This window comes from Gymnoscopelus microlampas (assembly GCF_963454915.1).
Source record: "Gymnoscopelus microlampas genome assembly, chromosome: 8".
Taxonomy (NCBI): Eukaryota; Metazoa; Chordata; class Actinopteri; order Myctophiformes; family Myctophidae; genus Gymnoscopelus; species Gymnoscopelus microlampas.
In genome coordinates, this window is record NC_139945.1 from 45,142,713 (window position 1) to 45,168,444 (window position 25,732).

A 25,732-nucleotide genomic window follows, 5' to 3' on the forward strand; every position below is an offset into this window, starting at 1 on the left:
TTATGGCCATATGGAGATCGCTGATGTCACCAGTATATATGCTCATATTTAGGCAATACCCCCTTTTGTGCCCATATAAGGAGCTGACTGATTTCTTTGCGCCTGATGCCATGACGACACACTCCATATTTGGGTGTAGCTGCATTGGAAACTCTTTATACTGTGTGGTTATGGCTGAGTCATAGTGACATGAGCGTGACGACGTGTTCCACCATGGGCGTAATGGGTTTGTTTATGATTATGTCTGAGTCAGAGTGACATGGCCACGGCCCGCCGGCCGCCCCGCCCACCGGCCCTACCAGTAGCCAATTTTAATATTGGAAGATGGCCTTTGTCCATCCATACATCGATCTGTCCAATTCTTGTCCTCACTCACCATCTTGATGTTCAGTACCAAGATAGCTTTCAGCGTTCTGCACCCACGGTCAGAGTCGAAGGTTAAGGTTACTCTAATATTCATCTGTTAGCATTTTCTCTTCATCGGTTTACTGCCTTCAGTTATGTGATTTGAATGAAACTGCATACAGGGTTTGAGAACCATCATAGATTGGACAAGTTCACGTTTCAGGATAGCGTGCTTTAGGGATGACGTCTCTTTGTAGTTACTTCTACCATGGGTTCGAACTGCAGATTTCCAATGGAATCTTTGCAATCGGGTTTTGCATAAATTATAAAGATAAGCTCTGCAGCAAACAAAGTCTTATGATATTAACTGTCAAACAGTGCAAACGAAGAGAGAGGTAGAGTTTTGTAGCCAACACTGAGCCATTTGCTGTACAATATGTGTCAAGCCCTGATTTATACTTGGTTGCGTACGGGTTCCGCACATCGGAAACAGCAGATCTACAAGCTCACAGCTCGTCGCAGTGCGGCGCGTTGTGAGCTTGTAGATTGGCTATTTTCGGTGCCCGACACCATTGCGCAACCAAGTATAACTCTGCCTCCAGGATGTGCTGGTCCTCAGTGAGCACTTGTGTAATAACAGCACCCACCGGGCTCATTCTCGTCTCCAACACGGCCTATAATGGGGACAGGACAACTTGCTGCGCATCAGGGAACGCCCCTCTGGGACCCAAGAAACGCTGCTACTGGAGTACTTGATTGAGCCAACAGGAGTGTAGAAATAGAGAGAGCTTGTTGTCATCATCACATGGGTGATGCTTGCTCTGCCTTCTCGTTTCTATGTACTGTATGTGGTACACACAGTCAGGTATTCTATTGTTCATTGAATTTTTTCACACACACACACACACACACACACACACACACACACACAAACACACACACAGATGCTCAAAAGAATCTGAAGAAAAAGTGTTGATCAGACGGAATGCCTCAGCTGGCAGCTGAACAGCCTAAAATAATATGTTACACAGCAAAATGAGTGTCCTGAGAGTTAATTTAACTCTTGAGAGTGTAAAATGGACCCACGGCCGCTTGAAGCGTACAAGCGGACAATGATTGTCTTTCCAGAAATTCTGAGACGTCAATTTAAGTGGACTATCTTTCCAATATCGATATTGAGTGTGTATACAGTATGTGTGTGATTTCCTGCTGGTTTTGCTGCAGTTCTGCGATTTGCAGTTAACCTGGTTGACCGTTTCCAGAGTCTTGGGAGCTCGGGCAGTCAGATGGAGAGGGACCTGCGTGTGGACCTGGGCTTCAGGGCCATGCCGATGACGGAGGAACAGCGCCGGCAGTTCAGTCCTGGCCCACGCACCACCATGTTCCGCATTCCAGAGTTCAAATGGTCGCCTATGCACCAGAGGCTACTGACTGACCTGCTGTTAGCTCTCGAGGCCGACGTCCATGTCTGGAGGAGGTGCGTAGCTCAACTGAGCTTGTAACGTTGCATTAAACCATTGCAGATTGATGACCTGATGCAGATTCTACAAATGCCTTCTAAATCAGTAGCCTAGTTCTCACACTTTCAAGATTTTTCAAAAATCGCTAAATGACACAGATGCTTTCCCGGTTTGAATGGATTAACCTTGAATTATGTTTCGCTGCTGTTTTTCGGGCTAAATTGAACAGGCTCTCTCATTAGCCGCTTTTTTATACCATACATAACCCAACATCATGTAAAATGATAATAATTAATAATGAAATGAATAATTATATCTCTTTTGTTTATTTGTCCCTGCAGCCATTCCACCAAATCCGTGATGGATTTTGTGAACAGCAACGAGAACATTATTTTCGTCCACAACACCATTCACCTCATCTCACAAATGGTAGACAACATTATTATTGCCTGTGGAGGGATCCTGCCCCTGCTTTCTGCAGCCACATCTCCCACTGTGAGTGTGTAGCATAACGTCTCTTCACTGTGAGGGAACAGTGCCATCTAGTGGCAGTGAAGTAGTACTGCCTGGTTTGCAGCCACCAGAGATAAGCCTTGGGGGAAATCAAACGTATTAATCTTTATTGATTGAGGTCACCTTTATTTGGATATCCTTATTATGCTTTTTTTGCTGTCATGATTGTTGTTACTGTGGCTTATAGTCACTTTTGTTGTCAACTGGCTTCCTTGTATTTATTTATTTATGTCTGTCATAGATTGGAGTCGATCTAAGTATGTCTTTGTCTGCTGTCATGATTTTGAGCTTGATTTTAATCATATTTGCTTTTGTTTCTTTTTGCCTATGCATGTCTAGAGTGCCAAGGTTAGTAATTATGCTGTAAGTTTGTGTTCATCACATTTGTATTTATTATTCCATACATCTAATATTTATGTAAAAGGCTGATTAAATTCACTTGCGAGCTCACACTTAAAATGAGCCGTGGTGCATGGATTCATTCCCTACCTATTGGTATGAAACATCTTCTCCATCTCCTGACTACACAAAGCAAAGGGTTGCCTGCTAGCAACCAGCGGTGAAGGGGCTCCGGTCGTTGACACTGACAGTGTGACACCTGGGATGGAGGACAGGTTGTTATCAGGACACAGTCAGTACTTCACTCTGGTCATCTGTCATCTCTGCTTTGTCAGAGATCCGACTGAACTAAACCTAACTGAAGCCAGAGTCATACTTAGTCCAACAAATGCATATCAGGCCCTTGAAACCTCACTGAACCACAAACCCGAATTTACCAGCTCTTTCCATTATGTTCAATAATGTTTTTTATGTTTTTTATGGCCATGGTTTCTACTTAATTATACTGCACGTTCTATATGGCGTTCCCCAAGTGGGGTCTAGGGACCCCAGATGGAGTTTTTTAGTTTATTGCACATTAGAAAAATAACATGATAAAAAAAAAAAAAAAAAAACATTTATACGAAAAGGAAAAATATCAAAATCAAAACATGATGTGCCGGAGAGGCCAAAAAACCCCAGCTGGGCTTGTCGAGTGGCCTTCCTCAAAGCTATCTTCAAAGCTTAGAATATATAGATATATACTAGAATATATCTAAAACAACAATAATAATAATAATAATAGCAATAACAAATATAGAAATGTCAAAATATCCTTAATAAATAGGAATATGACTAAACATATATATATTTATACATACACATACCTGTATATTATATAAACACACACACACACACACACACACACACACACACACACACACACACAAACACACCCTACAGCAGAGTGGTTAAGATGTGCTACTTAAGTTACTCTAATATGTATGGGGTCCACAAAATAAGGAACAGTTTAAAGTTAACACTTAAGCCCTATTTCATTTTACAGCTATTTTTTAAAAAGTGATTCACAAATACTCTCTTATGGGGGTAACTGGCACAATATATAAATGGGGGTCCGTGCCCAAATACATTTCAGTTTGGGGGTCCTTGACATGACAATGTTTGAGAACCCATGCTATATGGAATGCTATCCTCATGGCATCAGGACTTAGAATGAAAGTGTATGCAGGGAGAGATACTGTTGCACTGTACACACACTATGTGACCGTGGGTTGACTCCCTGTTGTTTGTCCAAGACGGAGTTGGAGAACATCGAGGCGACCCAGGGCATGTCCTCGGAGACCGCCTTAACGTTCCTGTCACGCCTCATGTCTATGGTGGACGTGCTGGTGTTCGCCAGTTCCCTGAACTTCAGCGAAATTGAGGCCGAGAAGAACATGTCCTCCGGTGGCCTAATGCGTCAGTGCCTCAGACTGGGTAGGTGGTGTGTGTGTGTGTGTCTATGTGTGTGTGTGTGTGTGTGTGTGTGTCAATAAATCTATCAGCTTTAGACGTTCAAGGAGTAAAGGGATAGATATTGCTTTGTCACATACTGTAATATGTGTGAATGAAGTCAGGAAATGGCATGATGATAACTTTATTTGGCTTCAACCATAAATCCAGTTGTCTTGGGGAACAATTTATCTTTTCATTCTTTGCTAGTAGTGCAAATTCGTTTTATATTGCTGATAGGATAGATATGATGTGTACGCTTGTGCTGCAATGTCCAGCAAACAAAAGAGACAGAATTGAGTTTTAGAATTCGTCACTAGTAGACAGACTCATTGGTAGTGGAGTCAGGTGCGCCTTGCAAATGCCAGCCAGCGTGTCTCTCATTGGCGTGAGTCATAGGACTCCATAGGGTGTGCTGTCCTTGTGTGTCTGTGTTTACGATGGTTTGTGCATAATATACTTTTGCACAGAGGTTTGTTGTACCAAAAGTATTTTTAGGTAAACTATAATTTGGTAATTTGATTTAGTAGTTTACTATTTTTAGGTTAGCTATTTAGGTAAAATATTTTTAGATAAACTTTAATTTGATAATCCGATTTTGTGCGTGCGTGCGTGTGTGCGTGTGTGTTGAACTGGCTGGATTCCCTGTCATGTGGTTCTCAGGATAGGAAATAGCCTTCAGACAGTACTTTGTTATAATTCAAAATTTCTGCTCATCACTGGCTGAGGGTGAAATCTGTCTGACTGTTGATTTAACTCCCCGTACAGTCTGTTCACACAGTCTGGAACAAATAGTCAACTGAGATAACTGATTAATTCTAGAGAGGCCATGCATATTATGAACTAATAAGCAAAGTTTGTGTGTGTGGGCGGGCGTGCATCCAGTGTGCTGTGTGGCTGTGAGAAACTGTCTGGAGTGCAGGCAGAGACAGAGGGACAGGGGAACCAAGTCGTACATCCCCAGCAGTACGGCTCCAGACAACCCGCACAGTGTCATGGCATCCAGACAGGTGGGTCCTGTACGTCACCTATAAAACGATAAAAAAAAAGAGACGATCATTACCAAACGGATGGATCCTGTATCCAAAAATAATTTACTTAGTGAAATTGAAACAGGAAAATCTGCACTCCAAGTACAGTAGCTCCAGTTAAGAGCTGCGAAAAGCAGTGACATTTCGAGCAACACAGGCTCTTCTTCATACTTCTGATATAAACAGAAAGTCGCTATCTTAAATACCCATAGTCCCCATTACAAAACCATGTGATAAAAACTATTTAGAAAAATTATAGTATATACCCAGCTCAGTATATTAGTATATTTCCCAGCTCAGGACCCAAAAGAGAACTTTGGTGTCTCCCTGGATTGTACAAAAATACGGTCCTATTTCAACAATAGTGAAAATAGTCAATGTAAAAGCTCACAATGCATCGCATCATGATACATTGTGAGCTTGTAGATCTTCTATCTTAACTGAAAACATTTGAATTAGATTGAAAAATAGCCTCACTTTCAGATGTGGGCTCAACTGCACAATTAATAAGTTCTCAAAGTTGGCAGAAGTTCATATTTCTCATGTAGCCCTACAGTAGCTTGTGATGTTAAATCATGGTATGAGTATAGAGCGAAAAGGCAGCCATGGACATTTTTTCTCACCTGACATTTTGATGTGTCATACTGTAGTGTAGATGTGAGACGCAGCTGAAGGTTATAACATTTACCGTAGGTGTTACTGTGTGCCAGCATGGGCAACTCCTATACAGTTAACTGCATGCTGGCACACAGAAACGCTTATAAATATGACACAGACCCACAATTAAAGTTATTACCTACAGCTGCATTTAACGTCTATGACAAATGAAAATGTCTGATGTGAAATGGTTCCATATAGTATTTTTAAGCCTGGACTGAACAGAGTGGCGTGTGTACTGTTATATCTGTCTTTCTGCTGTATAGAGAATGTCCCCAGTAACCTTTCTCTCATCAAGGACCCTGACCGCCTTCTGCAGGACGTGGACATCAATCGACTTCGTGCCGTGGTCTTCCGTGATGTGGTAGGTGGTGTATGTGTGTGTGCCGCTAGCGAACAAGGACGATGCCGATCAGTTCCGCGGCTTCATGGAAAAAGCCTAATGCAAAACATACGCAGAGGGTTTCGGGGGTGGTCAGACCAGATCTAAATTACCTACAGTGTATGCAACAGAACAGGAGTTCAACTCCAGTGGACACAGGGCGCTAACAGCGTCTCTGTCCTTGGTGCTGGCACTGTCTATGGTGCTGAAGCAGTGAGCTTTATTAAAGTTGAAAGCTCTATATGCTGCTAGTAATCATCGCTATAGAGTGTTTGTTAAGCAACAATGGTCTCCCTGTCTCTCCAGCTCTTTAATAAAATTCATTTTTAGGTGGGTTACCAATTTCAGCCAATCAGGAGAGAGTACACATTTATCATCTTTAATTGTATAGTGTTCCAGTTCTAATTTTGTCAGCTCACTTCTTTGTGTCATGACTTACAATTTTACTTATTTCTATATCCTGCATGTATGGGTTCTATCTCCTGATTGGATAAAATGTGTATCCTGACCTGAAAATGCATTTTCTGTTTACTAAAGAACTGGAGAGACGGGGAGACCCCTGTTACTGAACAAACACTCTATAGTAATGATTGCTATCACAATATAGAGCTATTTAACACTTAGTTTAACAAACAAACAAAAAAGTCACTTACTGTACCTTTAAGCTTGGCATTCAAGGGATTATACTGTATATCCAGACATTATCAAATTTTAGATCTAATTGCCAAAGAAATAGTCTCTCCATATGATATGCTATGGTATTTTTAACAATGTGGCAGCAAATACACTAGATGAGAGCCACTGTGTTGTGTATATTATGGGGATTGGTTCATTTGACCTATATATGGAACAAATATGTCTAAGCTAATAAAGTATCACAAGCTGAAAGAAATAATCAGCGGGTTGGGTTATAAGTGTCAACACTTTTGTTTTTGGCAGCTTAGGACATGTACACAGGCTAGTTGTCAGACCTCTCTTAGAGCAAAGCCTAGCGACTTTCAAAAGTATTGCTCCATTTCTGCTTTAACTGGAAGACTGTCTATATCCTTATATCAATTAGTAAGTCATGTGAACTATTCTGTATTGCTCGATGAACTAATAATCTATATTGTAATGTTTTAAGTTGATTAATAAAGCAGTCAAATGTGTGAGACAATGACTCCCCCTGAAGGTTGAGTGAATCAAAAAAATATGTCTTGGCAGGCAACCAGGTGTTCAATGAACAGTTTAAATGCAGTCAACAATGGAAGAACTGAAGATGCCCTTGTTGACTGAAGTGCTTTCACTGAACACAAGCCCACAACCTATGGATTTGTGTGGAGGCACAGCTCACCTTCACAGATAGGAAGCGATTAGAAATAATATAAGGGATTGCTGGCTGTGTTTTGATTGTGACTGTCATTCAATGAATCTATATTTGCAACTGTGCTTGTCTGCTATGTCCTATAGACTGTTATGTGGTTCTTCTTCTTCTATAGGATGACAGCAAGCAAGCTCAGTTCCTGGCTCTTGCTGTGGTGTACTTCATCTCTGTCCTCATGGTCTCCAAGTATCGGGACATCCTGGAACCCCAACGCGAGACCGCAAGGATAAGCTACCATTCAGGCCGGAGCATGCGGCAGGAGATCAACTCACCGACCAGTACAGGTGCCTCACTGTTTGCGCTTAAAGCCCCATTATTGTCTCCGCCAGGCCGAAAGGCTGGCGAGAGAGTATGTTTTACCCCCTGTCCGTGTGTGTGTCCGTGTGTCCGTGTGTCCGTCATTCTGTCATTTTGTGTACAGCTAATCTCTGGCACCGTTGGCTTGATCGCAGCGAAACTGTGCACACACACTCCCTGGATGCCAGAGCAAAACCTCTGCCCCAAATTTTTCAAATGGGCCTTTTATAGCGCCACCAGGAGGCCGCTTTTTGCAAAACTGTTGACAGTACTCCTACAGATTTTATCCAAACATCACGCAAATCAGTACACAGTATCTCTATAGTCATGTGATCAACACGGATCTGTCCAATTTTCCATATTTCATCCTGATTGGCTAAGGTTGGCTTCCAAAGTTTGCAGGATTGCTCCGTTTTCAACAAAATGCCTCAAATCATGAACGCAGCTTGCGATTTCCGTGAGATTTCAGACGCACATTCCCACTAAGCCGAGGAAGACATGGCACTTGAAAATGTTCAAATCAGCCTCATGGTGGCGCTATAAAAGGCTGATTTGTGTTTTTAACTATAACTGCACCGATCTCTATCAAACTTTGCACGCACACTCCCTAGAGGCCAAGGAAAAACAACTGCCGTGCATTTTTCACATTTGCCTTTCATAGCGCCACCAGGAGGCCAACTTATGTAAAACACATTTTTTGATATTAAGCCTTCAGAATTTATCCAAATGTCACGCAAATCGGTACACATGATCTCTATAGTCATGTGATCACAATGGATCTTTTACATTTTTCATATTCCATCCTGATTGGCTAACATTGACATCTAAAGTTTGCAGGAGTGGCCCGTTTTGAACAAAATGCCACAAATCATGAATGCAGCGTCCGATTGCGGTGACACTTTGCACGCACATTCGCACTACATTGAAGAACAAATGCCACCCTTTTAACATTGCCCTATTATAGCGCCACCAGGAGGCCGATTTTGCAACACTTTTCTTGTTTATATTACTCCTACAAATTCAATCATCATGCAAATCAGTACCCATTGTCTCTATAGTCAAGTGATCAAGATGGTTCCGTCCGATTTTTCATATTCCATCCTGATTGGCTAATTCCGAACATTGCTGCCCCACAATAACCTACCTGACCTGGCGGAGACCTGTGCTCCAAGGAGCACTTTTTCTAGTTCTTAGCTATGTGGCGGTGTCGTGCATCGAAAATAGCAGATTTATAGTAAAGCATAATAGTGAATTTACAAGTTCACAATGTAAACTTGTAGATTTACAATCACTGCTACAAGACTAGTCTGCACCAATCACATTAACCAGGGGCGAAAACAACTCCTCTGTGAAGATGAATACCTCAGCTGCATCAAGGTTGCATACACACACGCAGGTCTCCTTTAGACATTGTCTCCATATGCATCCGCAAACACACATACACAGATGCACACGCACGCACACACACACACACACACGCACGCACGCACGCACGCACGCACGCACGCACGCACGCACGCACGCACGCACGCACGCACACACACACACACACACACACACACACACACACACACACACACACACACACACACACACACACACACACACACACACACACACACACACACACACACACACACACACACACACACACACACACACACACACACACACACACACACACACACACGCATAGACAGGTCTCCCTTAAATAAGTGAGACCCAGTCCCTTCCTTCAGTAAACATAACCACTAGATGAGGGTCTCACTATACTGTCTGAAATATAGATATGAAATGTTTCAGAAAAAGTGAGGGCGCAGCTAAAGAAGCTACTGTATTGCTCGCCCACTATTCCATTTGATTTGAACTTCCAGTTTATTAACTCTTAATGAAGCCGTTGTCGTATTAAACGTTTTCTCATCCATGTTGTAATCATAATCGCTGTATTGCATGAACAAGTTTCACACAGGGTGCAGATCTCAACCAATTAAAAGAGTTTGGGGTCGGTACACGGCTGCAAAACCTCGCTCAGCTAGAGAGACAGTGAGCGAACATTTGAGGGGTTGAATATCACTGCTGCTAAGTTCACTGTCATGACTTCAGGTCAGGATAGTTTGTTAGTCTCAGTGCACTGCAGTGACATTTCTATGATTTATTCATGTGCGCGCGAACTGCACCGCATAGAATTTAATGTGGAAGTAAAGGGTCTGGAAAGTTACAAAAGTTGTAGCAGTATCACCAGTGATAGGAAAGGTAATATATGCATCAAGTCATAAATCATTCATTATGAGTCAGAAGAAAGGAAATCAATTGTTCTCTACATAAAAGCACGTCAAACCTCTCACTGCATTGTCAACTTTCTTTTGGATGCATGAATGAGCAGCATAGTATCAGCTTTCATTCACACTAAAAGTGAGCTGAGTCGGGGAAAAAAAGGAAAGAAAACAGGAAGAGAAGAAAGGCCACAAGGAAATCAGCCTGGAAGCTGAAACAGAGGATACAGGCAGGGGTGTACAGGCGGGGGTAGGCGGGTGGGGATGGGGGTGTTTTTTTTGGGGATGGAGTAGAAGATGACGAGTGAGAAGTTTAGAGTGAGGGAGAGAGGAAAAGCAGCAGTATGCTGGCCCACTACTGTGGATTTTTGGGGCAGTGGAGCCAGGCCTGCTATTTTCAGCCCCATCTGTCAGTGCCCATTAGGCAAGCAATCCACCAGAGGAGAATGGGATCATAGAGGTTGCTGGGAGGAGAGAGGCACACTGCCGCCCTCATAAATTTCACCAGAAAATGGGGGAATTTTCCAGACGGCATGTGGCAGACGATTGTCTGTGATGGACCAGAAAGCCAGGCGTCTTCTCTGGCTAAATCAGGCCCCGCTGACCTCGTTAGGGGGCATGTGATGAATATTAATGAGGCTGGCCCAGCATCTGGGAAACAACTGGGTCAGAATCAGGAAGGCTGGAAACATCTGCAACTAGCGAGCAGAACCAACCACGTTCTTATTGGGCTGTTTTTGGTCCCTCAAGTAAACAAAGCAATAAGAGAATGTCACTTATGTTGATGTATTGGCTCCCCTTGCCTTTCATATAGGAAATGCATTTTTCTTTTTTTGCGCTTCTCATCAGGATATTGGATGAGTACAAATTGTATAAGCTACTTATCACACACACGCACACGCACACACACACACACACACACACACACACACACACACACACACACACACACACACACACACACACACACACACACACACACACACACACATGTTATGTACATACATATATACAGATGTGCCATTTCAAAACTTCAAATGTCCTGCCATCGCCAAGACAGTAAATTTTCAGGGGATTCCCAGGGCAATAAGAGGGACAAAGAAGGGCATTTAAAATGCTGAATTATTTTGATGATCACTGATTTTATGATGCTAATTAATTTGCGCAACTGGTCAAGGACCTCTTCAAATCACCTTTCGCCTCATAATGAGTCTGACACCTTCTTCAACACACATTCTTTTGTTCTCATGTATATGGATGTCTGTTGAAGGGAAAAACGGGGGTGTGTAGTGACAACTTCTTTTCAGGGGCAAAACAGTGAATTTTTAAGGGCAGAACAGGGAGGAAAAAATGCATTTTCAGGGCACTTTCAGGGAAAGAACAGTGTGAAGTTTTGAAGTGGCACATCTGTACATACATGCATACACACACACACACACACACACACACACACACACACACACACACACACACACACACACACACACACACACACACACACACACACACACACACACACACACACACACACACACATACACACACACACACACACACACACACACACACACACACACACGTGTGTGTGTGTGTGTATGTATATATATATATATATATATATGTGTGTATATATATATTAAATAAATACATAAATAAATAAAATAAAAGGTGGCATTGCATAGATATCATTCCTGTAGATTTAGACAGATTGAAGTGGTAAGAAGTGTTTATCGCACCACAGGATCATAGATTTCTCTGAAAGGAGTGATGTAAAGATGAATGCAGGTCGTTCTTCACAGTCCAAATACATCCCAATGTTGGGAGTGTAATTTAGCACTGACTGGTGTTCCGTGCTTCAGCTGTTATTCCTATTGACTTATCTCATCTGGTGTTAAATCCTGCTTACTGCTCTTGGCAAGTTCCATTAACTTGATTTAGTGGACATGGACGGACAATAGAGAGCATCAGTGATTAATAGTTGTGATGTGGTGAGTTTATTATAGACACATTCTTCCCATATTGTAAATTAAATAAATGTTGTGATAAGATATTGCAGTGGTTCTCAAAGTGGGGTCCGGGGAACCCCAGGGGTCTATGGGGGGGTTCCAGGGAGTCCCCAGCAAAATGTGTTAATATAGCATCACAATTTATCCATTTATACGTTGGCTATTAAAAAATGCCATATCTACAAGTTCACAGCACGTCACTTTGTGTCGCGCTGCGAGCTTGTACATCTACTGGCAAATAATGAAAATGTTTGGAAAATTCTGAATCATTTATATTATTTTTTAACATAACTCTTCTCTTCTGGGGGTCCCTTGCAAAACCTTTTCAGATGGGGGTCCGTGACTTGAAAAGGTTGAGAACCACTGAGATATTGTGCTAATATTCTGTTGCACTGGACTATAATGTGATCTTGTTTCTGTGTGTGCGCATGTTTGCACACAAACACACACTTGTCTGTGTACAGAGAACCCCCTGGGGTTTGACGGCAGCAAGGACCATGCCACTGGGTTTGAAGACCTCCACATGGAGGACTCCCTACCTCACACAGACTCCGGTATAGGCGAGGAGCACGTGGCCAGCGTCCTGAACGGTTCTGACCTAGACCAAGGCGCAGGCGGGTCAGACGCCATGAGCGAGCTGCTGTCCACGCTTTCCTCGGAGGTGAAGAAATCCCAGGAGAGTCTGGCGTCCGAGTCCCCTGGAGTGGAGACACTCAAGCCTCCCTCTTCTATTTCCAGCATTAGCCAGTCAAACAAGGGCATCAACGTCAAGGAGATCCTGAAGAGCCTGGTGGCTGCACCCATGGAGGTGATGGAGGCTGGGCTTGAAGCTGTGTCCTACCCAGACCTTTCTGCCAACCCCCAGGCTCATACCATGCCTCCCATGCAGTTCCAGTCCTTTGACAGGTGAGGTAACGGAACCCGCTGTGCAATAGCTCATGGAAAACCTTGTACTACTGTGTAGCTGTGAATTTCAGTTGATGTTTTCCATGCTGAAGACTGATGGTGCATTCACCTTTTTTAAATGTTTTTTAACCACACACGCGAGTATGACGTAAGACAAAAATGGCCACTGTGAGAAGAATACTTATGGAGCCCATGCAGACACCATTATAGGAATTAAAAATAATGAATCACTTGCTAAATATGACTCCACAAAACAAAACCTTAAGTATTGCAGTAATGTAACTCAGTGTAAAAATTCAGAGTGAAATTAACCCTCAGAATTTTGCTGTGCACTGATAAAAAAAATGCCTTCTGATTAAGTTGAGGGTTAGTTGGGTAGAAATACACAAGTTAACGTGTTTTAAGTTCTCTCTCACCTGGTCAAATAGCAGATAACCTCTCTCGACAAATATCACGTGATAGTTAATGTGTTTGCGTGTTTAATGTGTTTGTGTGTTACATAACATAAACATGAACATTTTCTTTCAGTTGTATATCAAATGTTTGACAACATGTTTGACTATTTCATCCACAGGGCCCTGTATTGCTGCGTTGATGGCTAGCTTACATTTCATGCCATAGAGGCCATGCGTGTCATCGCTCAAGCAACCTTAGCATGCTGATGTTAATCCCCTACGTTTGTCTTAGTAGTTTAGGCGAACGCAAATGGTTTTTAAGTAACAGGCAGCGCATTATTCATTTCAGACCCCTTGCATTGTATTCGTCCCCCCCATGGCAAGGAATGCCTGTGTTTGAAAAGCTCTCTGAAGCACTGTGGCACTGCAGTGGTTTATTTACATTCCTGCGTGTGATAACACCACACAGCAATCTGTCTGGATTTGGAAGTTTACAAAGCCGCTGCTGCCTGGATTTCAAGCTTCAGCTCCCTCGGATCCTTATCTCCCACAATGGTTGATGGTTTTGAAAATCAAACTTCCCTCTGTAAAGGTTTCAAGTGTTTTTTTGGCTCAACCCACAGTCTCCCATACAGTATGTCGTGTGTGTGTGTGTGTGTGTGTGTGTGTGTGTGTGTGTGTGTGTGCGTGCGCGCGGGTGTGAGTGTGCACACGTGCGTATACGTAAGTGTGCAATGCTTATGAGTGTGAGTACACACAGGTGTGCACGTGTGTATGCAGTCACTGCCGATCCCCCAGGGGATACGGTGGAGGACAGAGTGAGTCAGGAGGAACAATGGGCCCTCCCTTTTCTATAATGTATGCTGCTGCTGCAGCGCTGAGGTGGAGCGGATGAATAGCAGGGAAGGATGGAAAGAGAGGGTCTCCAGTGTGTTGATGACAGATTAAACAGAAGTGCCCCTCACGCCACGACGCCGCGCGGCCCTGTCACCTTCACCACTCACGGCCATAATGGGAGCTGGCAGTCTGAAATGAGTCGCCGCGGCAAAGTGTATTATTTTTGAAATGCTTTCACACACAAGCCATCCAGGACCACGTATACAACTTTGTCTCATGCTTTCATGTCATTTCCCCCTCCAGCCTCTATTTGCCGTGTCTAATTGTTTGCCACCTGCCAGTGAAATGAGCTGCCAGCCACGGACAGGCCTTTCATTTGTCTGTCAGGGAGGCTATAGATTGGGAGTGACAACATCAAAAAAGAAAAAGAGAGGCAAAAGGGGGGGGGGGGGGGGGGGGGGGGTGTTATACTGGCTTAGAGTAGGGGAGCACAAGGCTGGGTCCCTACAGGGCCTCTCTCCATCAGAGACATTCACAGAGGTGAATGAGTTTTCAATTACTCATCAACGGTCAGGTTTTCATTTGAGCAGATGGGACTACAGTATGACAAATTTGAATAATCCTCCACTTCCTGCCTTTTAATTTCTCCTCGCTAAATGTCCACACATTCGCTCTCTCATGATATTGTTCAGCCTCGCATATTTGATCTTACACATGACAGAAGCCACTGGTAATTTTACTTTAATTAAATTTGCGGGCGGAAGTTAAGTAGATTTTCTCTGGATCTGTTCTTATGTTTCTGAATAAAGGACTATTAGATTAGGTTCTGTCTGTTGGATGAATATAGCATCCATTTCTTTGGTTACTCTTTGCACTGCAGTCATCTCTCACAGCAGTGGAACTCATTAATATTCATTCTTGGATTAATCCTCGCTTTATTCTCCGCAAGTCAATTAAGACAATCCTATTAATAAAATATGTTAGATAATCTATACATCATTCATGAGCACTCAGTAAATTAATTATTCATAGAAAGCGCTTCATGTTTTATCAACATCCTGTATCCATCTAATGTAATGGCCTAACTTAACTACTGTATGCCAGCACATAAGCAGGCGTGCCTCTGCCGGATAATGAGAGCAAAGGATGAGGTTGGGAGGAAGAAGATTAAAGAGAAGCTCCATTCCAAGAATATTATTATAAACGTGCCAGTGAAGTTATGATATCTGTCAATGAGATCTCACAGAGCAAAGCAGCAACGCACCTCTACTGAATAAATGATACTTGTCATCAGTGTTCTTTGCAACACAGTTATATCTCTGGAGATATTAATATTTTAACAAGCACCTCTCTCTTGCTTTCTCTTTCTCTGTGCCTTACCCATCTGTCTTTATCTTTCTCGCCCTCCTGTGAGTTTCTGAGATGAGATTGAGTTGATTTTGATCTATGAAATTTTAATAAGTCTTCTATATCTATCCCGCTAACAATCAAAGCAGAAACTTGATGAAAGAATGGGTTTGTTGTATTTTTACCCACAGAGAATACCTCAAAATATGTGTATATTTTTTGTTAAATGGTACATTTATTATTTTTGGGGAGATTCCATTACTTAGTAGTAACGGAATCCGATAGTAACGGAATAAACAGGCCATGTGGATCATGGTACCAAAACATGTCAGGACACATATCGTCAGACACCTTGTATAGTACTGTATCTCCATATTTCATCATGTTTTTTCATACGATAATGGCCTATTTTATTCTTCATCATATGATAGTGTCATGCAAAAGTAGCAAAAACAGCCAGTCTACAAGCTCACAACGTGTTGCATTGAAAGGTTTTTGAAAATGATACAGCCATTAATTAAATGCCCAAAGTAGGGACGCCAGGTTTACAGTGGTTAACTCTGTCTGTGGCTTTTATAAATATTTAATTTAAGCAATGAAAAGTAAGAGCTTGTGACTAGCTTGTGAGCTTGTGACTAAATAATAACTACATTAATCCATTGGAACTCCGGTTCTTTCTTTTTTTTCTTTTCTGAAAAGTAACGGTTTTGGACATACCAGAAGTTTTTTCCCCAGTTTTGCAACAATATTCTGGTCCAGGTCAAGTTCTTTCCTCTTAGAATAAAACACACTTTCACATCTATTTGATGATCTAAGGATGCATACAGTAATAGCAGCATAAAGCCTAATTTATTGTCGATCGTTCAACACTGTCCCTGAAAAACACGCTTTTCGCGTAGTTTTTCAGTTGGAAAAATGTAGGTGAGCATTGTTAAAATATAAATATAAACTGGGCTTTAGACAGTTTGACTCTGTTATGTATCAGGTGTGTAGTAGTTTTGTTGGGGAACAGGATGACAGGAAGCTTAGCTTGTGACAGAGCCGAGCTCTGGCCTGTGTCATCCAGACTTACTGCAGGAGATTGGAGAAGACACTATCTGGCATCTTCACAAACCCCAGAGCCAAACTGCGGCCCCTGATAAAGACGAGATTTCCTTCTATTTCCTGTCGAGCAGCCCCAACTGCACTGTATCATCTTTAATCCTCGGCCAATCAGATTGCACGTGGACGACAAGGGGTCTGCTTGGCTCAATATAGCATTTGTGCTCCCCTCGACCATTATGAGAGGTCACAAGTTGAACTCTCCTTTCAAGACGCCACCAGATTTTATTTACATCTTTCATTCCTGTGCCCTCCCCCTTTCTCTCTTTTACCACCATGTGATGTTTTTTAGCTTCTATAAATAAAAGGGAAAAGTACCCAGCTAATTTTAGCCCTCTTAATGGGTTAACAAGTTATTATTCGTGCCGTATACTGCCATTTTAATTAGCTCAGACCCCGTTCCCATCAGCATTAACCTTCCTCCAAAGGTTTGCAGGAAGATAAAAACCACATGAGCCATATCATGCAAATATGTACAGCACTCGAATAATGCATGTATATTGTCATAAACAACAAAAGCCAGATGCAGTTAGTTGTGTGTCTGTGCATTGACCAGATGTCAGACAGAATTGTGTCTTGGATCTCGTGCTCAGTGAACCATGCCCCTGTTGATATGAACACATACGGTAGCCGTGTAGAAGTGGATGTTTGTCAAGTAACTCCTGGAGAGTCTCTCATTACAATGTGGGATGTTTGACAAGTCGTCAAACGCAGAGTGGCGCGGAGGGCAGGGGATCGAGGGCCAACAGTGGCAGGAGCACACGTAAAGCATCATTTATACACCGTTGCACCACGCTATCCCTTGCCGACAAGAAACGTTATTGTCAAGCTAACAAACTTTTAAAATCAGTTTTTGTCAGCATGCGACAACGTTGTACAGTACTACGGAGTATAAGCTTGACTTAACCAATTTCAACCTGGCGTCCCTACCTTGGGCTTGTCATTATAGGAGAAACTCTTAGAGGAAATTCAAAATGTTGCCCCAAAAAAGCTTGTAGATTGTCTTTTTTCACTATTCAGAGTAAAACGAAGCTGTTAAAGAGAAAGTGGCTCCAATATGGCGGCTTGCTGGCCCGGAGGTTTATTTACCTTAGCCTATGCATTCCTCTCTTCTGTATGTGTGCTCATGGAGGCATATTTTGTGTGTGTGTGTGTGTGTGTGTGTGTGTGTGTGTGTGTGTGTGTGTGGGGTTTATAGGTGTGTGCGATGTTGAGAGATGGAGTAGCAGGGCAGGATGTTTACCTTTCTTCAGGTCCTGACCCAGGTCTGGGCATACTCATGTTGGCAGGGCCTGAGAGCTGCATCCACAGTCTGTTTAAAGAAGCTGCCCTGCTAGCTTTTGATCATCACAGGATAGGCTCTGTTTTCTCCTCCTTACCCATTAAATGCATTAATAAATCTAATCATTACTCTCAAGTGGATAAGTATAAAATCTGCCCGAGGTATAATAGATGGATTCTCAAACTCTTTACATGTGCTGACGCACTGGCTGAATATTGTGGATGTAACTGAGAGGTTTGGGTATTTGCTGATTGTATATTACACTGGCACTGTGGCCAGAACATACTACTGTATAACTGTAGGTAAGGGTTTTCAGCAGGGAATAACAAATATTGATTCATGCTTGGCGCGAACCAACTCAATGTAGTATTTATTTATGATTACTAATTGACAATGATTTGTCAACTGAGAAGAGACATGTTTTTAATTATGGAAATCAAAAGTTTAATATAAAGACAAGTTACTGAGATTAACAGACAATTAATAACAAAAAGCATAGACAATTCTTTCTTAGGTTTACTGTTTTTCAAGGCTTCATCAATGAGTCACAGTTGGGGAAAACTGGTGTGCTTGCCAGGCCAGAAACGGGAGAAAATATGTATTAACTGTCAATAGAGATAAGCATTTGTGCACTAAAAAAAAAGAAAGAAAAAAAGATTGTTTTGATTTAGTCAAAACACTTGAGTTTGCTTTATCAGTGCACTCAGGACAAAACAAGGTCTTCTTGAGCCTATCTGCTGACTGTTTTTGTAAAGTTGCTCTTAGAAGAAAAGACCCTTGCACAACAGCTTTCTCACAAATAATAATTTAATGAGAATCACAATGTTTTCATCTGGAGACCTTCATGCAAGTAATAATTTAATGGGAATCACAACGTTTTAGTCCGGAGACCTTCATCAGGTTATCAGGTTATCTTACCAGGTTAAGGTAACTTGATGAAGGTCTCTAGACAGAAACATTGTGATTCCTATTACATTTTTATTTGCAAGTGAGGAAGATGGTGTGCGGGAGTCTTTTCTTCTACGTTGTCGTCTTGTCGACCCTTGGTCTTCCCTGACGCACCTGCTGATTTGTAGGTGTGCAAGAGATCTGTTCATTTATGTAAAATTGCTCTTAACACCTGCTTTTAAAAACATGTAAACATACAATATGCATGTAACACATACCAATACACATGATCAGCAAATTCCATTTACAAACATAGGAATTACTCAGGCCCTATTTTCCGCTCAGCGCAATGCAGTGCTAGTGGAAGCGCACATGTTAATCCTATATTCTGAATGGTGCTGGTGTCCTTTATACGCTTGAGCCCCTGTTATCTAAATATCAAATGATCATGCACCTATTTAGCACCTGGGTGTGTGTGCCCTAAAACAAAGTGTGATCTGGTGCAATCGGAGCTACTATCTTATGTCCAGAGCTACATGCAATTTGCGCTTTTGCATTTAGACCAGCCAAAAGCTGGTTTTAGCGCAGAACGCAAACGATCTTTACGTAGTATTCATGCAGCGCATGAGGAGCATTCTCTGTCTCTGTATACAGTGAGGCCATCATTAATATGATATTGACAAGATCCAAAAGGGGCTCCCAACGCGCAGCGCAATTTACCGCTACGTCTCTTTCATGCCTTTATATGCAGTTTAAAAAATAACCCAACTGGCCTGGGCCGCAGCGTGGCGGTCCAGGCACCCTAGGCTGCAATGCCAGCCTGACAGCGTGTCGCGGGTTCGACTCCCGATCCCGACGACCTTTGCTGCGTGTCACCCCCCCATCTCTCTCCCCATTTCCTGTCAGTCTACTGTCATCTATCAACAAAATGCAAAAAGCCCCAAAAATATCTTTTAAAAAAAATAATAATAATAACCCAACTAAGAATGAGCATGAAAATATTACGTTGATATGTCAAGATATTATAGACGGATGTCTATTGGACACAAGGAGCTATTTAAGCGTCCAGGAGGAAGACGTGAATTATGACCAAGCAGTATGGCATCTGATCCACCCCTTTCAATCAAAATCCATTTGAAATCATACAATAACACATTTCTGATGGACTCCACATTAAGGTTAAAGAAATGTATTATGATCTGGACCAGATTATCAATGATATTGCATTGGGTAAGTGTGTTTTTCTTTGCACAGAGACTAGACGTGAGGGGAGAGGGAGGGAGAGAGAAAGGGATTCAAATGTATGCATTTATTCTACAGTTTATAACTGATAGAATATCTCTTAATATCTCATTGTGTAAGAATATCGTGTACCATTGCGTCCTGGCTTTCTTTATCTGGCTCTGCTCAATGGACAGCAGTTAACGGTCGTTAATAATATCCATAGAGCTATGACACAAAGACAGGACTAATTGGTGGTTGAAATAAAGAAGATCATAACAGAGAATGAGCGAGTGATTATATGTCAAGATATATATGCGTTTACTGCTAGATGGTCCCACACTTACATTTTTCCACGGCAGAAAATTGTTTGCTTCTCTTCCAATTTGTTTTCTAAATTCCAAGTGCGCCTCGCTGAAGTGCAGCTTCTCTTAAAGGGCATGGGAATAGACAGTCTGATTGGTTAATAATGTAACACCCTAAACACACCCAAGACTAATTCAGAGCCTTAACACCACCCAGTAGTGCCGTGTTCTTGAGTACAGTATGTGCTCAAATAATGTGTACAGTGTATAAATTAAACATTATGTGACCCAATAGATATCTCTAACTTTGGGTCCCACACGTTCTGCACCACTTCTTTAGGCGGTGCATTGTAATCAGAATTTAACATTCCTGTCCCAAACTATGCTCTTCACAATAACAGAAACATACATATACATGTATACACAACCTAGCCAGTTTAAAGGGCAAGACCACTTTGGTAGAGGTTTGGGTTGTGTAGTTACCTTGCCATGATGTAACTCACAAAAAAATCAAAAATAATTATTTGATTAGAAATTCAATTAGACTCAAAGTCACCAAATCCAGTACTGTTTTTTTTTTATTTATAAAAATGTCAACTTCCTGTTGATTTTACTATTTGAAGATCCGGATCCAGTCCGGGTTTTCTTCCTAATAAAAATAGTGAAATCAACAGGAAGTTAACATTTTTATGAAAAGAAAAAAAAAAAAGTTCTGGGTTTGGTGATGTTCTATATTGTCCGAATCAACTTTGTTTACATTTGTTTACATGTTAAATGAGTAACTTTGAGAGCTGTTTCAGCGTGCAATTTAAGTCATTGAGGAGTATTTAGAATTATCCATTTCTAATCAATAGAACAATTATTATTGATTTCTTGTTCACCTTTGGAGTTACATCATGGCAAGGTAACTACACATAAAAAAAAAGTCTGCACACTGGTGAAGTTGCAAAAAGCTCCGCTTGATATTTTATTGCTCGTCAACGTTTCGGCCTGTTCAGACCTTCTTCAGGACATATAGTTCTTGTGAAAATGTCTTGTGGACAGATGAGACCAGAAAGCTCTAATTTGGTCTCATCTGTCCACAGGACATTTTCCCAGAAGGATTTTGCCTTGTTCAGGTGTGTTTTAGCACTCTCACTCTGTCTCTCTTTCAGTAGTGTCTCTCTTTCAGTAGTGGGGTCCTCCTGGGTCTCCTACCATAGAGTCCCCTTCCATTGAGTTGGTGACGGATGGTGCGAGTTGAAAAAGTTGTACCTTGTGTTTGAAGGTCAGCTAGAATCTGTTTTGCAGTTGTCCGAGGTCCTTCCTCCACAATTTGTACAATCCTTCGCTGCAATCTTTGGTCAATACTTCTCTTGCGGCCTCTTCCATGGAGGTTGGCTACGGTACCAAAAATGCAAGGGTGCCAATACTTTTGTCCACAACTGTACATGGTGTAGTTAATGATGTATGGTCATTGGTCACTCAAAAGATTTCTCTCAGTATTCAGAAAGCCCCTGGTGTTGTTCTGAGCCACAGATATTAGAGCGTATCTTTTAAGTAAATCACCCATTTGACCAATAAACTGTCTATGAATTGAATACCAAGGCCCTCATTGGAAACAAGTCCGCAAGGACTTTTATGAACGGACCTGTTAGACAAAGTATTTTAAATGTAAATGTGTTGTTTTACATTTTTTTTTTTGCCTAATAAAATATTCATTCAATCAAAAAAAACTGTAAGTAGCATACCTTCTGCCCAAATATTATCTGACCAAATATTATCCCTTCAGGGCGCAGTCACACCGAACTGGAATTGACCTCAATGCTCTCAATGCCCTTAATGATCATTTCAGAGTTCTTGGGAATGTACGGATCACAGACTTTCAGTCAATAAAATAAAGGGGCCAAGAAACTGGAAGATTCTGCTCAGTCTGTGCACTAATTCGTTGCAAATGACCTGTCTTAACTTAAATGTATTTAAACTGAGTCGAAGCACTAAAATATTGAAATCCTGTGCAAGTATAATCTTGCACCTATAATTGACGGCCAAACTCATGGGGCTACACATGTGTGTGTGCGCGGTCTCCACGCACACACATGGCCCAACTAACTCCACATTTTACCCCAAAATTCCTCAATATTCTGCCTCTGAACCGGCTGCTTCCCATACCGTTACTCTACTTCCATGATGTACAATAAATATGAAACGCATTATGCCCCAATACTATGCAAATCTCTTCCCCAGCGCGAAATTCACTTCCGGGTGCTTATTTTGGTCTGACATCAGAGAACCCACATATTTGGGCATAACTGATATAGGCAGCTCCATATATGGAGATGTCTGACACTATCTGACATCACCATAATGACAGGGGCACAGCCATCACGGTCCCATATTTGGGCATAACTGATATAGGCAGCTCCATATATGGAGATGTCTGACACTATCTGACATCACCATAATGACAGGGGCACAGCCATCACTATAAAGGACCTGGATGCCCTGGCCAATGCCAGTGTCCTCAGCGACGCTACCAATGCCACACACGTCCACGTGTTGTTGCCAAATTCATCAATGCCAGAACCATTGATGCTCATGATGCACACTGGAGGACTATGGAGTACAAGATCCAGGACAGACTCCCTGCTGTCACCAATCTCGCCATCCACACAGACGGCCAGCAGAGCATAGTCTTCAGAGAAGGCCATGCACAGGAGGCCATAGCAGCAGCCAAACCCACTACATTGCTTGCTTTCTTCGAACTAAACAGCCAGGACCCTGAAGCAAGGCAATATCTATACATGCAGATTCCCGAACACTACACATGGAAGGCCCACATGTGGAATAAAAGAGTCCACGCACCCAAGGACAGGGAAATTCCACGTACAATAGGAAGAATGTCCAATGTATCCGTGCTCCAAGGAGAAAGATTCTACTTGAAACTGCTCCTAGCACATATCAGAGGACCACAGACCTATGAGGACCTTAAGGTACATGATGGCAACCACTATGACACTTTCAAAGACACAGCTCTAGCCATGGGCTTGCTTCAGGACGATCTAGAATGGATTACCGCCATGCATGAGGTGTCACGCTACGCATCTCCAAGGAAAGTCCGCGAAACCTTTGCCATCATCCTCCACTACTGTCACCCATCAGAGCCCAAACATCTGTATGACAGATTCTTTGCAGAGCTCAGTGAAGACTTTCTCCATGCGGAGGCCACTGCACAAAGGTGCCCCACAGACGCAGTAGACACAACATTCATACAAAATCAGCTACTGCTTGCAATTGATGATGAACTCTCACAAATGGGCAGCGGTCTATCCAACTACAATGACATGCCACAGCCAAGACCACTAACTGCGCAGGAAAGGCTGACACAAATCTTCAGATCTGAAAAATTCAACATAACACAGCAACAACAAATTGTACAGTCGCTTGCTCCTAAGCTCACTGCGGAACAAATGGCACTCTGCGAATCCGTCTATCAGGCAGTGCATGCCCCACAAGAAGAAACCATCACACGCCAGTTCATTCTCAACTCCCCTGCAGGATATGGCAAAACCTTTACCTTTAAGGTCATTGCTGCTACGATACGCGCAGAGCATGGCATTGTGCTGTGTGTGGGCAGCACAGGCTTGGCAGCACAGAACCTGGAGGGTGGTAGGACCGCTCATTCACGATTTAAGATCCCAATCCCCATTTTCCAAGACTCTGTCTGTGCCATCAACGCAGAGTCCAATCTGGCCAAGCTCATTAAAGACAGCAACTTAATCATCTGGGACGAGATTTTCAGTGTTGACCGCTTTAACGTCGAGTGTGTGGAAAGAACACTGAGGGATCTCATGCACTCACAGCAGCCTTGGGGTGGCAAAACTGTCCTCCTGGGTGGAGACCCAAGGCAAACCCTCCCCGTTATCAAAAGAGCAGGCAGGCCCCAGATAGTTTCAGCATGCATCCAGATGTCAACACTCTATCCTCACATGAAACACCACAAGCTAAACCTCAACATGAGAACACACGCAGCAGAGAAGGATTTCTCCCACTATCTCCTTGCATTAGGGGAAGGAACACTCCCACACGAGGAGGACACAGAATGGCAGGTCCGCATTTAACCCCACCACTTGGTTCACGATCTCCAAACTCTCATTTCATTCACCTTTCCTGACTTGCAAACTGGATGTGTCAACAAAGACAACCTTCTCAATGGCACTGTATACACTCCTCTGAATAATGACATTAGAGAAATCAACAATATGCCTGGCAGACTTCCCTACAGAACAGAGAGTCTACTTTTCAGCCGACACAATTCTGGAGGACGACCACAAGGACTCCATGCCTGTGGAATTCCTCAATTCACTGACACCCTCTGGAATGCCTGATCATAACCTCAAGTTGAAAGTAGGAGCCCCAGTCATGCTGCTGAGAAACCTGCAAGCAGGTCCCGACCGCACTCTCAAGAATGGCACCAGAATGGTGGTACTGCAGATGATGGACAAAATCATTGAGTGTGAGATTGCAGCTGGCACAAACAGGGGTGAAAAAATCTTCCTCCCAAGGATACCTCACTATGACAGAGATGAGGAGCTTCCCTTCACCTTCATCAGACGACAGTTCCCTATCCGCTTAGCTTTCTCTGTTACCATCAATAAGGGGCAGGGGCAAGAGAACGAACGAGTTGGCATCTACTTGCCTCAACCTGTGTTCGCTCATGGCCAACTCTACACAGCCTTCTCCAGGGGAAAGAGAGCCAGCGCCGTCAAAGTTTTCATTGTGAACAATGATGAGGGAATTACTGACAACGTTGTTTATCCCGAACTCTTTTATTAATCCAAACATGCTCATTCAAACACTTTGCATGTGCTGCTACTCCCTGATTGCATAGTGACAAATGACCTTCATTCTTCAACATAATTGCCATTGCCTTTGTTTGTATTCTCCCCCCAATGCAACATACTGTACACCTGCTCCTGATTAATGCTTCACTGTTAATGTTATTCTGGATGTCATTTCATTTCACTGCTATTTTGCCTTTCTCACATTTACATGTTGCCACCAACACTGTCCGACATCACACCATGCCAATAAACCATGCTATCTAACAAACAATGCAATCTCATTTCAATCAACAACAACCCGCCTACATTCATACCCAATACTTCTCTTGCCTCAATCACATTACTCAACACTACTACTTCCTTGCACACTACATGTACACACCTACACAGTGCGACGTCGCGCGGACGCTAGATGTGAGGGCCGCGCAGCGGCCCGAACTTCTAGTTACATGAATTTGATGCAAATAAAG

The 25,732-nt window shown here is 42.6% G+C and overlaps 1 protein-coding gene across 5 annotated transcripts in view; it reads left to right on the plus strand.

The window, feature by feature from the left end:
- The window catches only part of LOC311049825 (neurobeachin-like), a 302,517-nt gene that overhangs the window by 140,834 nt on the left and 135,951 nt on the right, over positions 1 to 25,732 (plus strand). Inside the window, exons 23-29 of one of the 5 annotated variants that reach the window (XM_084063694.1) lie at positions 1,608 to 1,822; positions 2,147 to 2,308; positions 3,886 to 4,133; positions 5,034 to 5,171; positions 6,103 to 6,200; positions 7,697 to 7,865; positions 12,622 to 13,063. In XM_084063694.1, the coding sequence (XP_083919820.1) occupies positions 1,608 to 1,822; positions 2,147 to 2,308; positions 3,886 to 4,133; positions 5,034 to 5,171; positions 6,103 to 6,200; positions 7,697 to 7,865; positions 12,622 to 13,063 (1,472 nt within the window). Of the gene's footprint in view, positions 1 to 1,607; positions 1,823 to 2,146; positions 2,309 to 3,868; positions 4,134 to 5,033; positions 5,172 to 6,102; positions 6,201 to 7,696; positions 7,866 to 12,621; positions 13,064 to 25,732 lie in introns of all 5 variants that reach the window. The other 4 variants (XM_084063693.1, XM_084063690.1, XM_084063692.1 and 1 more) reach the window with 4 other exon arrangements.